Source organism: Diuraphis noxia, unplaced genomic scaffold (genome assembly GCF_037042655.1).
Source record: "Diuraphis noxia isolate RWA-SAM2 unplaced genomic scaffold, SU_Dnox_SAM2 contig0001, whole genome shotgun sequence".
Lineage (NCBI taxonomy): Eukaryota > Metazoa > Arthropoda > Insecta > Hemiptera > Aphididae > Diuraphis > Diuraphis noxia.
In genome coordinates this window covers 98,174,187-98,187,543 of record NW_028301711.1, presented here as the reverse complement: position 1 = coordinate 98,187,543, position 13,357 = coordinate 98,174,187, and the positions used below count along the sequence as shown (strand labels likewise).

General features: G+C 30.0%; 3 protein-coding genes and 2 pseudogenes across 4 annotated transcripts; 3 read left to right on the top strand and 2 right to left on the bottom strand.

Annotated features, from left to right (window-relative positions):
- The window catches only part of LOC149062665 (uncharacterized), a 410,648-nt pseudogene that overhangs the window by 364,708 nt on the left and 32,583 nt on the right, over positions 1–13,357 (bottom strand).
- bdwf (bedwarfed) lies at positions 975–1,605 on the top strand. Its single transcript, XM_089222075.1, has 2 exons — positions 975–1,163; positions 1,433–1,605. The coding sequence occupies exons 1-2, from the start codon at positions 1,073–1,075 to the stop codon at positions 1,603–1,605; spliced, it is 264 nt and encodes an 87-aa protein (XP_089078201.1). The 5' UTR covers positions 975–1,072.
- Positions 1,950–5,036, bottom strand: LOC149062670 (uncharacterized; annotated as a pseudogene). The gene is made up of 7 exons (XR_016190719.1): positions 4,875–5,036; positions 3,652–3,883; positions 3,281–3,485; positions 2,704–2,802; positions 2,468–2,578; positions 2,265–2,372; positions 1,950–2,173 (listed from the first exon to the last, which is right to left on the bottom strand). The product of XR_016190719.1 is annotated as an uncharacterized LOC149062670 (transcript).
- LOC107169858 (uncharacterized) lies at positions 5,609–6,223 on the top strand. Its single transcript, XM_015519783.2, has 2 exons — positions 5,609–5,768; positions 5,850–6,223. The coding sequence occupies exons 1-2, from the start codon at positions 5,621–5,623 to the stop codon at positions 6,221–6,223; spliced, it is 522 nt and encodes a 173-aa protein (XP_015375269.2). The 5' UTR covers positions 5,609–5,620.
- On the top strand, positions 8,119–10,564 carry LOC149062669 (uncharacterized). The gene is made up of 2 exons (XM_089222052.1): positions 8,119–8,223; positions 10,076–10,564. Exon 2 carries the CDS (start codon positions 10,124–10,126, stop codon positions 10,562–10,564), a length of 441 nt encoding a protein of 146 aa, XP_089078178.1. The 5' UTR covers positions 8,119–8,223; positions 10,076–10,123.

Genomic DNA, 13,357 nt, shown 5'->3' with positions numbered 1-13,357 from the left:
TCGTTTACATATTTTCATCAACGTTTATGCACCGTGATTCGTGTCTGAAGACTGAGTATATTGTGTGATACTTGTTAGTATTTTTTATGCTCAACGTGTTGCCGTGTTGGTGCAATCATTATTTACCTATCTTACTTACTTTTTATGTTATTGTCAAGTAAGTAATATAGGTGGAGATCCTGTGAAATATTGAGAGTACCAAACGTACATGGTTGGGCTTCCTCACCAAATGGAAAATACTATTCCCGGGCCGGGCCGGGCTATCAAAAAATATTGTCGGGCCGGATCGGGCCGGGCTTACTCACAAAAAACAATTCCCGGGCCGGGCCGGGCTGTCAAAAAATATTTTCGGGCCAGATCGGGCCGGGCTTACTCACAAAAAACAATTCCCGGGCCGGGCCGGGCTGTCAAAAACTATTGTCGGGCCGGATCGGGCCGGGCTTACTCACAAAAAACAATTCTCGGGCCGGGCCGGGCTGTCAAAAACTATTGTCGGGCCGGACCGGGCTGTAAATTATCGGCCCGTGCAGACCTTTAGTACATAGTAAGAAATACTTGGATGACAATTTACGCCACGGTCAACTACATTGACGCGAAACGTCTATAACGACAGTCCGTGATATAATAATGTACTAGAGGTGGGCAAAAAACATCGATGTTAATGGTCGATACATCGATGTTTAGTTATTGATACATCGAAGAAAATATCGATGTTTTGAAATTACAATGTTGTCTCTCAGACCGCAGTGCGAGACTCGCACCAAAACTTTTACACATGTTTTCATGTTTATTGTATTTTGCGCCACACTGTTTTTTCTATTGGCACGCCGCTCATAAACTCATATCACTCATCCGCATTCCGCTCCCTCGTGGCTCGTGTTACGGTCTTATCAGATTCTGTGACCTGCGTATTAAGTGCGTAAACACCGTAATTCATAAACTGTAAACTGTAAAGTGTATACAGAGTATTACAGACTACTGAGTAAACATCGGATTTTTGCGTTCTGTAATTGCCAATTGGCGTAATTGCGTTTTGTAATTTGTTTATGTAAAACTGTATTCAAAAATCAAAATGAGTCGAAGCGATGTGTGGAAGTTTTTTGATGAAAGAGACAACAAAACCGCAGTATGTAATATATGTCAAAAGACACTGAAAACATCAGGTAGAGTACCTATTCACAGTATTTTATATAATATTTATAAATAGTTATATTTTATATAACTAAACCAACATTTTTTTTTCTGTGATGTGGTTAGGTGCCATAACTATAATTATATTTGTATTGATATTATAACTATTGAAGTCAAAACATACAATTATTTGGTACAATACTATTTGAAAACAAATATTTAAATAAACAATTAATAAACTATAGCTCTTAGGAAAATGTACATTTTATTGATCATAACTTAATTAATTTTTTTTTTTTAGGTAATACTACTAATTTGAATGGTCATTTAAAAAATGTACATGGCAATATTTTATCCCGAAAAGTGAACGCAAAAGTATGTTCTGTGGAACGTATTGAATCGCAAGAACAAAATGAAACCCACCGGGACGACCCACGACCATCTACTTCTAAGACATTAGCCTTCATTGATTAGTTATGTATATATATCATCGTTCATATACTATTATAAATAAATATAAATATACATTTTTTACTTATATAATATTACTACTATTAGGTATCACTATTAGTAATAATATATTTTATTATTTCATTTTAATTACTATTTGATATTAATAATAATATATTTTATAACTATTTTTTACTTATTTCACAATCTTATATTAATTATAATTACAATGAAAATACAATTATATTTAGGAATTAAAATTTTACTGTTTATTATTTATTATTGATGGTTAAACGTTTTAAGAAAGTATTAAAAAAAGGTTTTTATAGCTTTTATTAGCTTTATATTAAGCTTTCAATTAAATTAAATTAAATTATTTTTTTTTTTTTAATTTCTAACTCAACTCTTAAGATCTCAAGTTTTAATGCATGTTCTTCTGCCATATATTTTAATTTTGTTTCGTGTTCAATAGACGACTGTAAAAGTTCTTGTCTAACAAGTTGTTGTTGCAGAGATACCAACTCCATTTTGGATACTGCAAGGTCTTCAAACTTTTCACCGGCTGAGGTCATGCAATGTTTGTTATTGTTAGCTACAAATTTTTAAGAAGACATTGTAGTACATATTTAAATGTCTGCATGTAGCAGAAAATTAATATTTTATTTAAAATTATAAAAGCTCACATTGTTTTTGATGACTGTTATTAAATACTAATTTTGGATTTTTAGATGTTGTTCTTAGCATTTTTGTTGAGTTTAAAGGAGACCAAGTTGAATTGTTTTGATTATTATCTGATAAACAGTAATTAAATTTTTATAATTTCAGGCATTTTGCTATTAAAGTTCTACACATTTTATTTTTGTTTAATATTTGAATCTAGACCTACGTTGCTCTTGATTTTCATCTGTACAAATATATGATTCTTTATTTATATCTGTATCAACTATATCTATCTCTTCTAGTGATGAAGATGTAGTTGGTGGAAATTGTTTGATTACTATAAATCATAAATGTATCAATATTAATTATATTATATTTATTATATTAATTATAATTATATTTATCACAAGGTTCATAATACAATATTATGAAGTAAATAAGCACAGAAATAATAATAATTACGATTAGTAAACGACAAATTTGCATGCGTTGATGGCGCATCATCATCAAACTCCTCCTCATTTACAACATATTCTTCAACACAATCGTCCGTATTTGTTTCTTGTGTTGTGATGGATTTTTGTTCATAGAAATAAATTGGAAAATAATGCATTAAGTAAATGTTTTCATCATAATGGGAGGTTAAAAACTTATTAAGTTTGTGCATTAGTCCATTGTGCCATACCCGATCAAAGGCTTGGGAGATGTCAAGTAATACTGCTATACAGAACTGTTTTTTATCCTGGGAACTGTATATGATAGTGACTGTTTTGTGTAATTGATGCAATGTCAAGTGTTTTGGTCTGAATCCGAATTGTGTGTGTGGTATTATTATTTATTATTTAATAGTAAATTAAAATTAATTGTGTTATAGTGTTATAGTGTTATTGTTTAACCAATAAATTATAGCCTATAGGACTTAACATTTTACAAAGGAGAGAAAGATTTTGTACAGTAGGAGTGTAGGACGTATGACATTACAGAATAATATATAACAAATTGTATTTATTAATAGGAGTAGTAAGGAGTAGGAACTTACGGATTGGAATATCACTATCAAAATTACTAGGTAAACCTTCTGCTGAGATTCTGATTATAGAATACAATTCATTTTCTAAATCACTCTGTGCTTCATAAGGTTTCACATGTGGTCCACCGCCAGTTTCAAATAAAGTTTTTTTTGACCCCCTAAGCATTTTTTTAATACTCTCGTACTTCTGCTTCAAGTTAGTAGGATCTCTCGGCTATAATAAGTAGGATTTGGATTAAACAAAATAATAACTAAAATAACTTCTTAAGTAAGAATTTTAGTTTTTTATCAAAAAAGGACAAAAAAATGCATGATTGTTGAGTAAAAATAATAAAACTAAAATATATCATAATATCTATTTTATAAAAAATGTTACGTACACAGCCAAGTGTTGCAGCATTATATTTTTCGGCAATACCGACCCACGCTAAGTTTTTGTCGTTCCATGATACAGCATTTGACTCCTTATTCTCTAAAACTCTTTTTTTTTTGAAGTGCAAACTTCAACAGCAATTCCTTCTCACTAAAGGAAAAATTTGTCGACCTTACACGTTTTTTAGTTATTGAAGCTATTTTTTTTTTCCATAATATCAATAGATGTATACAGTATACCTATTATATTATGTATATTCTATTAAAATAATTAAAAATATTAATTATGAATTATTAACTGAAAAATGTGAAAAAATATTAACACATAACACGGGCAAATGGGCAATACCTAGCTATCTACATAATGATAATGCAATAAAATATAATGATAAGAGTAATTTTTATCAATTACAAGAGTGACTTCTTGTACCAAAGTAATTAATATCAATCATCAATTCCTTAACTTCTAGATAATTATCTAGGAGATAACTATCTGAAGGATTACTACTGATAAACGGAAAGCAGCGTAACCATAACTTTATCTGCCAAATAAATTTATCCAACAGTTACTTATCTAGCAGTTAGACATACTACTGAAAAACCGGGCCTAATTTGTTTATGTAAATACTTTGTAAATGCAACACATCAACTTGAAATTTTATTTATAATCATAATTGTCGAAGCTAATTGTTTACAAAGTTTCTTTTAATAAAAAAAAAAAAAAAAACTTGAAATTATTATGAATACTGTGCAACATCATGTTTTATCAGATTAATGTAATATTTTCACTTTTTAATGTATACTTTGTAAATATCCATGTTAACGTATATATTTCTGTAAAATAATAGCTAAATGTATAAAATTGTATTATTTTCACCTTTATAGTGTATATACACTCTGCATGTAGTCATGTTAGTTATTTAAGCTAGATTTATATATTTCTTGTGATATTTATTTTATATTGTACCCTTTTTATATATCCATATATAATATTTATAATGTATAATTTGTTAGATATTTTGTATTTTCATGTATAAATGTTTATTATCATGTTTTTCTGTTATCTATATATTTAATTAACCTTGTAATTGATAACATAAATGTATGTTAGCATGTAAATAAATAAAAAAAAAAACAATGTTAAAATATATTATTATTATTATGTTTATTAAACAAAATGTACATACAATCTTTAAGAATTATTTATAAACCATTTCCATAGAGCAAATACTTTATAAAATGTACATTGTTTTGGATTAAACTCCATATGAAAAATACAGCAAGGTAAAGTTTCTTTATCACATATTTGTTCCAAGCGTGGACACCCGAGGTCTTCGATGTTGATGCGTGTGACATGAGGTATAAGAACATAGAAAAATAAAAATATCCTCATGATATATAATTTATATAATATGTATATATAATAATTGTATTAAAACATTCACGTAGTAAATCATCATTCATGCATACTTCAATACAAACATCTGTACAAATTTAATCATTTCATTAAAAACATAGAAAATTTTCGTCACACATTATTAAAAATAATAATTCTCAGTTTCATTAATTGCTAAATACCTCATATGATGGGCAAGGATGAGTAAGGATGAGCAAGGATGAGGGGATGAGCAAGGATGAGTAAGGATGAGCAAGGATGAGGGAATGAGGTTTCAGAACATACCTTTATATCCTACTATTGTTCATAGGCATATTTCTGCTCCAGATATGCTATCGGCAAAAGAAGTACAAGATATTTCAGATGTAATAGATATATTAAGACCAGTAGAAGCTGCTACCAAAGAACTGTGTGCCCAAAAATATGTAACGACAAGTATGGTGATTTCTATGGTTTATATACTTAAGAAAAATATTAAAGAATTCCAACCAAAACAAGAAATTGGACTTCAGCTAAAATCCGCCATTATTGTACAATGTGATAAACGTTTCAGTTCTGTAGAAAGTTGTTCCCTTTTGGGTATGGCAACTGTTTTGGACCCACGATTTAAAAAACTTTATTTTAAAGACACCGTTGCACTATCCAAGATGCTGAGGTATATATCTAATGAGATCAAACTAACACAGACTATGAGCTCCAGTGAAAGTTCATCTGATACAGACAACACAAGTATGAATATTATACAATTAATCATTTACAAAATAAATCTATTATGTAACATGTATGCATAATATTTATTTTATTTTTTAGCTGTAGAAGGACCTCAGTCATTCAATTTGTGGCAAGATCATGCTAAACATGTTCAACAATCTACCAGTCGTAAATCCCATAGAGGACGTTTACAGGAGGAGAGTGGATTTCCTTTCGAATTAAATTTATACCTGAAAAGCAGTCATGCCAGACTATCAGATGATCCTTTACTAATATGGAAGGATATGTGCAATGTGTATCCAATACTATCCAAAATTGCCGTCAAATATCTAGTACCTGTTGCGACGTCTGTCACCAGCGAAAGATTATTTTCTAAGGCAGGATTGACATTAAACAAACAACGGAATCGATTAACATCCAAGCATTTAAATCAATTGTTATTTTTACAGTCTTTAGACGACACTATACTATAGTCAGTTAATAAAGTACAGAGTCAGATATGCAACAATATTCTGACGTCAATAAAAATTATAAATATATATTGACCGTGCTTGATTGTTACACGAAATATGCGTACGGTATTGCGTTGAAAACCAAACGTGGTGAAGAGGTGTCGAAGGCCGCTAGTATCATTTTTGCGCGGAATAGGCCTAATCTATTACACGTCGATCGCGGGCGCGAGTTTTACAGTAAACATTTCAAGGCTCTAGTGGGCAAGTATAACATAAAAATGTATAGTACTTTCAGTGCTTTAAAGGCATCTATCGTGGAGCGGTTTAACAGAAGCTTGAAAGTTCGAATGTTTATGCAATTCACTAGTAGAGGTTCCCGCGATTGGATATCGATTCTACCAGAGTTAATTAATGACTATAATACAACACTACATAGCACGATCGGCGTGACGCCATCACAGGCCGACAATGACCCAGCACTGATAAAATTAAAATACACCTCAGTGAAAACCACAAAAAATAAATTAAGCGTGGGCGATAAAGTCCGTGTTAGCGTGTACAAGGGTGTGTTCACCAAAGGATATCTACCCAATTGGTCTACGGAAATATTTACAATTATTAAAGTGAACCGGACCACGCCATATACATATATCTTACAAGATTATAGCTGGTGGATTTTATGCGGAGGAGATTCGTAAAACGAGACTACCCGATGATTATCTAGTGGATAAAATAATTCGCACCAAAGGTCAGCGAGTATTCGTCCGCTGGTTAGGTTTTACCGACGAACATAACAGCTGGATTAATAAGTCAGATCTTACAATATAAGTTCAGTTATCATGGATGTGTTCAGTGGGTCACCGTCCAGTCAGTTGAATAAGGTGATCAGCGACATGAAAAAAAAGTTTTCCGAAGAACTCGACACCCACGTTAATTTGATTGGAATAAATTGTTCAAAAATCGCGAAGCTTGATGAAAAGATAACCGATACACTAGATTTACACACTAATTTAATCGAGACTAATGATAAACAATTACTCTCGTTCAACGATCGTGTCCTAGCGTGTGAATTGCAAATAGTTCAGCTAGGAAAAATCAGCTCGGTGCCGGTGACCGATAAATATTTTATAGAAAATAATAATAAAATTGATTCGTGTATCGAGTCTATAGAGGATATAAACAAATAAATTAAAGATTCTAAAGTCTCATTGACTCATGCGTACGCCAGAATAATTATACTTGAGGACAGATTTGCAGAGAATTTGAAACAGTCAGTGAACTAACCTGTCACCGGAAAGACGCGTTATACATAACATATATTAAGCCTCATTCACACGATGACATTTTTTTCACGAAATAACTGTATGACAGTAAACTGTCAATGTATGAACGATTGTTTACATTTCTGTCGTACACTTATCTAATTTCCGCGACACAACTCTCGTGACAATTCTTGAGCCGGTCTGAACATGTCCGAAATAACCGTCGACTGTGGAATCAAAACAGTTGACAGTAACGTTGTACAGTTTTGTCTAAATATTTATTATTAAATATTTAAATTATTTAATAACAATAATTATCACTGAAAAAAAAAGTTTTACACTTTTTAAATAAATTTATTTATTTTATTTATTTAAGTATAGTTTTTAACGAAATATTAAAAACTTAATATTATGTCTTCCTCAAAAAAAGAATGGACAATTGACGAAACACACAAAATAATTTCTGATTATGAAAACAATCCTTGTTTATGGAATCCTAAAGATATTAAATATAAAGATAAACTAGCTCGGGGAGAAGCTGTTCGCCAATTAGCTGTGTCATTCAACACTAGTGAAGGTGAAATACAAAGAAAACTACACGGTTTAAGAAACCAACATGCTGGCGAAAATAGGAAAGAAAAAATAACTAGAACAGGCCAAGGAGCAGACGAAATGTACAAAAGTAAATGAATATATTTCGAATCATTGAAATTTTTATCGACTGAAGGCAACGTTGGTAGAAAAACTGTAGGCAATTAAGTAAGTACCGTTGCTATATTATATAGTAGATACCTACTATAATATATTCATTATTGTACAGCTATATTATTATTACAATATTACTATTTGAGCTATTATAATTTCAGGCAGGTACAATTTTTTAGATTCTGAACGGAGTGATCAAATTTTTACGAAATATGTTAAAATCGCAAACATTTGAAGTTATTTTGTAGTTGAAAATTCATAAAATTATAAGTATATATATCTAAGGTTTGAAAATTACAATAATAAAAATTTAAAAATTCTCGAACGATTTTCTATCAAACAGTTTTAAATATAAAATTCTGAAAAATTCATCAAGGTTTAATTCGCTGCTTTATATATTAATATTTAAAAAATATACCAAACCTTATAAAATTCACCAACAAATTTTATAAAATTACAAGACTGTTTAGTGTTTGTTGTATATTTATTGTTAATAATGATAATAATAATAAGTACATTATTTATTTATACATGATGCAATACTATTATCACTAAGCCAAACTTGAAGGTATCGTTTCCAGGTTTAGTAGACAGCGGTTGTATTGCCATGGTAGTTCTCCATCAACTGATACAAAATAGTTCATAAATTCTTTTCTAACATCTTTTGCAGTTGCACTACAATTTTTTGGTCCATTTCTATTTAAACTCAATAAACTACTAGTAGGCATCCCTTCTTCTCTCCATGTACCTGGTAGTATTTGACCATCGGAAGTTTCATGATCTAAGCTTCCAAAGGGTGTGTACAATGATCTAATGTTTTTCTTAGTAAGTAAATAATTATGAAGGCAAGTGATAGCAAAAATTACACGATCAGCGTTATTTGGTTTAAGCATTATAGGTTTTCGTAAAACTCGAAAAACACTAACTGCGATTCCAAACGCATTTTCCACAGCTCTTCTGGCTCTAGACAATCTATAATTGAAAACTCTATGAAGCATATTGTTCATTTCAGTAGCAGTAGGAAAAGGTTTCAATAAATGAGGCTGTAAGCCGAAAGCAGAATCCCCAAGTATTACGTATGGAACAGGTATACTTCCTCCAGGTAATTTTTGAGTTGGCATATTAAGTAATTGTTCTTCCAAATAAGGCGCAATTTCTGAACGTTGCAACCGATATCTACTAATATAAACTTGTATTCGAAATCTACAACTGCCATTAATACAATACTATGAAAACCTTTATAGTTATAAAATTCACTTCCAGAGTTGGGCGGTGATTGTATCATTACGTGTTTTCCGTCAACAGCTCCAACACACCGAGGAAAGTTCCATTTTTGCATTAATCCATTACTAATTGTAATCCAATCTTCAATAGAATTTGAAACCTATAAAAAATTTAATAATTATAATATTATTATTATATATTATTGAGGATCTTGTACTAATTTTTACAAACCTTAGGTTTAAATATTAAATATATAATATTTATAATAATATATATTATATAATATTTAATTTTTTAAAATACTTAAAATTTTATAAATTTTTGACTACAAAATAACTTTAAATGTTCGTAAATTTATCATATTTTGTAAAAATTTAAACTTTCTACACTTATAAAAAAAAAATGCGACTTAGGATTTTCAATTTTTTTAATTTCAATTAATAAAATTTATGATACACTTTATATTCAATTATCAGCGATTAACAATTATTAAACAATGATGTAATGATATATGCTTACTTAATACTTATCATGATTGTAGGTTGACACCTACTATGCATACAGAAAAGCTACTTCCCCGGGGTTTTTTTTTATTTTAAATATGTAAATTGTACAAAAAGTAGTGTTAAATAATTATATTGGTAGTAGGTACATAATAATATGCATTATTATTTTTTTTCAGGCTCAGTATAGTCAACAAAATCGAGAAGAAAATGAAGATGAATATAATATGACATTAAACGATACATCAACTAGTAATGAGCCAACTGAATCGATTGCTTTTGGTACTAAAAGCAATAAAAAGAAGAAATTGTCTTCTGAAAATTTATTGGGAAAAGCTTATTCGGTTTTGTCCGAAAACGAAGACGATCTTGACGTGTTTGGAAAATTTGTAACGTCCGAGTTAAGAGGACTTCAAGCTGAGCATTTAAAAAAAAAAGCTAAACGTCAAATCCAAAGAATTCTGTTGGACATCGCAGAGGAAGATGACTCAAATATGTCAACCACAAGTTTAATTCCTGTTCCTTCGATTTCATTCTCAAGCGTGAACTCAATTAGCAGTTACAATACAATATCTACGTATAATAACAACCCAGATTATAACTTTATTGTAAACCAAGCTGTAACAGACATTCCAAACATGCCGAATAGTTTTAATACTGATATTTAAAACAACCCATATACTATAAAGTAAAGGTTAAACTTTTGTTTTAATTTTTCTAATAATTTTTTTTTAACAAAAAGAATGTATTTATTTTATTTAAAATGTTTATTTTGAGCTAATTTAAGTATTTAAATAATAAATCATAATATAAGTTGTAAACTGTAGAAGTATTTTTTGTACCTTAAAAAATCCTTTTTCTTGCAATACATCTGACAGTGCTTGACAAACTTCAGGTACGATTCCACAAATGGTATTTGCTGGAATTCTAAATAAATAGCTTAAACTTGCATAAGAATCACCTAAAATATACTAAAAAAAACTGCTAACTCGCTGAACAGATAAACATTAATAAAAATAAAAACTTAGAAAAATCGATGTTCTACATTGTAGTCAGGGCCGTCTTAAGGTTTTACGGGGCCCCGGGCCCAACATATTTCGGGGGCCTTACAATACCTACTAAATTATGGTATATAAATTTTTTAACACATAATGCATATTATTTATTAAATATTACACTTTATTAGTAAAAAGTGAATTTTTGTTTAAATCTCTGTTACTTTATTCTTTATTTTACTTTCAAAATAAACGGTCAAAAAATACTTTCCTATTAATTATAACGTCAAGATATTAATTATTCATACATCAATATGTTTTATAGTTAAAAAATAAATGTAATTCATTAAACAAAAACTAATATAATTTAAAAAAAAACATGATATAAATTTGTCAATTATTAAATACTCTTTAATGGTTTCTTCCTAGCTTTTTCATTCGCAAAGTCTTCAATAACATTTTCATAATCTAAACTTGATAGTAGTTCATGTTCAATACTCATTAAAGATAGGGAGTTTAACCGTTTCTGGCTCATTGTACTTCTAAGCTCTTCTTTAATTAAATTTAACTTAGAAAATGAACGTTCCCCACTGCAGTTGGTAATCATCATTGATAAAAATATTCGGAAAGATATTATTATGTTTGGAAATGTTTCTTCTAGTCTATTTGATTTTAAACATTTGTATGTACTAGAAATACTGAATTCAGAAATATCAAGTTCCGATAGATACGCTTTTAAGTGTATACATTCTAAAATTAATTCATTTTCATTAATATCTACGTGATAAAATTCCGCAAATGTTTTGCAATGGACTTGTACTTCTTTTGTCTCTAAATTTTTTAAATTAGAGAAAAATCCAAACAGTTTATTTATTGTATTGTATGATTTACCACGAATTTTTAACTGAGTTATTAATGTATCTATTATTGGGAAGTAAGTGTCTATTTTGAATTTTTCACTACCTGAAAACGATGTACTTTTGTTTGTCAGTTCACCGGGTAATGTTAAATGAATACTCCTCTTCTTAGTTCGTTGGTGTAAATCTTTATAGTCAGAATCTGGAAATTTTTCTCTAGCGGAACTTTCATAACAATAAAAGTTATCTCTAATCTCACTTAGAAAACCAGCAAGAGAATCAAATAATTTTGAACCGACGTCAATAGTAAGGTTTTCTTTTTGTAAATTTTTGTTTGTTTCATTTATTCTTGATAAGATTTTACTCCAAATTTCAGTAAGAACAATATTTTCCAACTTTTTCATTTTCTTAATTAAGCCATGGGTTTCGTTTTTAACATTTGGTGAAGTCTTATCATCTATTTCAATTGTTTTTAGAGCATCTAAAATTTCCTTGTAACCATTACACAAAGCAGTAACAGCATCAGCTCGAGCAGACCATCTAGTTTCTGATAGTGACTTTAAAACATGATGTGAGCCTAGGCACTTTTTCATGATACTCCAACGATAGGTAGAACTCGAAAAAAAATTATACAATTTTTGTACAAATTGAAAATAACTTACTGCTTCCATAACACATTCTGCTGCACGAACCCCTACCAAGTTCAAAGAATGAGCTGCACATGGAATAAAAATAGCAAAATTACACTTTTCTTTTATTCTAGCTTGTAGACCAGCATATTGTCCTGACATATTTGCAGCATTGTCATACGACTGGCCACGACAGTTATTCAAACTAATCTGATTTTTTTCAAGAAAAGATAAAATAACTTTAAATAAATACTCAGATCCATGTTCATCAATAGGAATAAATTCCAAAAAACGTTCAACTGGAGTATCATCATTAACATACCGAATAATGAATGTCATTTGATCAATATGAGAAAGATCAGGAGTGGAATCAACACTAATTGAATAATATTTAGCCACTTTTAATTCCGAAAGAATTGCATTTAGCACTTGTCTCCCCATTATGTTAATAAATTCATTACAAATATTAGCTGACAAATATGAAGGATTTCCTTTGCCTTGATTTCCATATTTATTTAAATGTTCTAAAAGAAATGGATCAAATTGGCTTATTAACTCTAAACAGCCCAAATAGTTCCCATTGTGTTGAGATCCAATTATTTGATTTTCTCCGCGAAACGCAATTCCTCGTGACGACAAAAATTTTATTACAGCAACAATTCTCTTTAAAACTTCTTTCCAATAATTTACTTCTAAGTTTATTTGATAAGATATTTCTTGATCTATGCGACCATTATTTTTGGTCCTAACAGAAAAAGTCATGACAGATTCTCTGTGCATTAAGCTATTTTCATGCTCCAAGACAACCGTATGAACATGTTTCCAGTCATTAAATCCTTGTTCACAACTAAATCCAGTTTTTGTAGAAGAAAAGAGACGACATACAAAACAAAACAAAGCTTTTTTCGAGGGAGAATATAAAAGCCACGATCTATCGACATTTTCACCATTTTTTAGTTGACGAGTGAATATTGACTTGG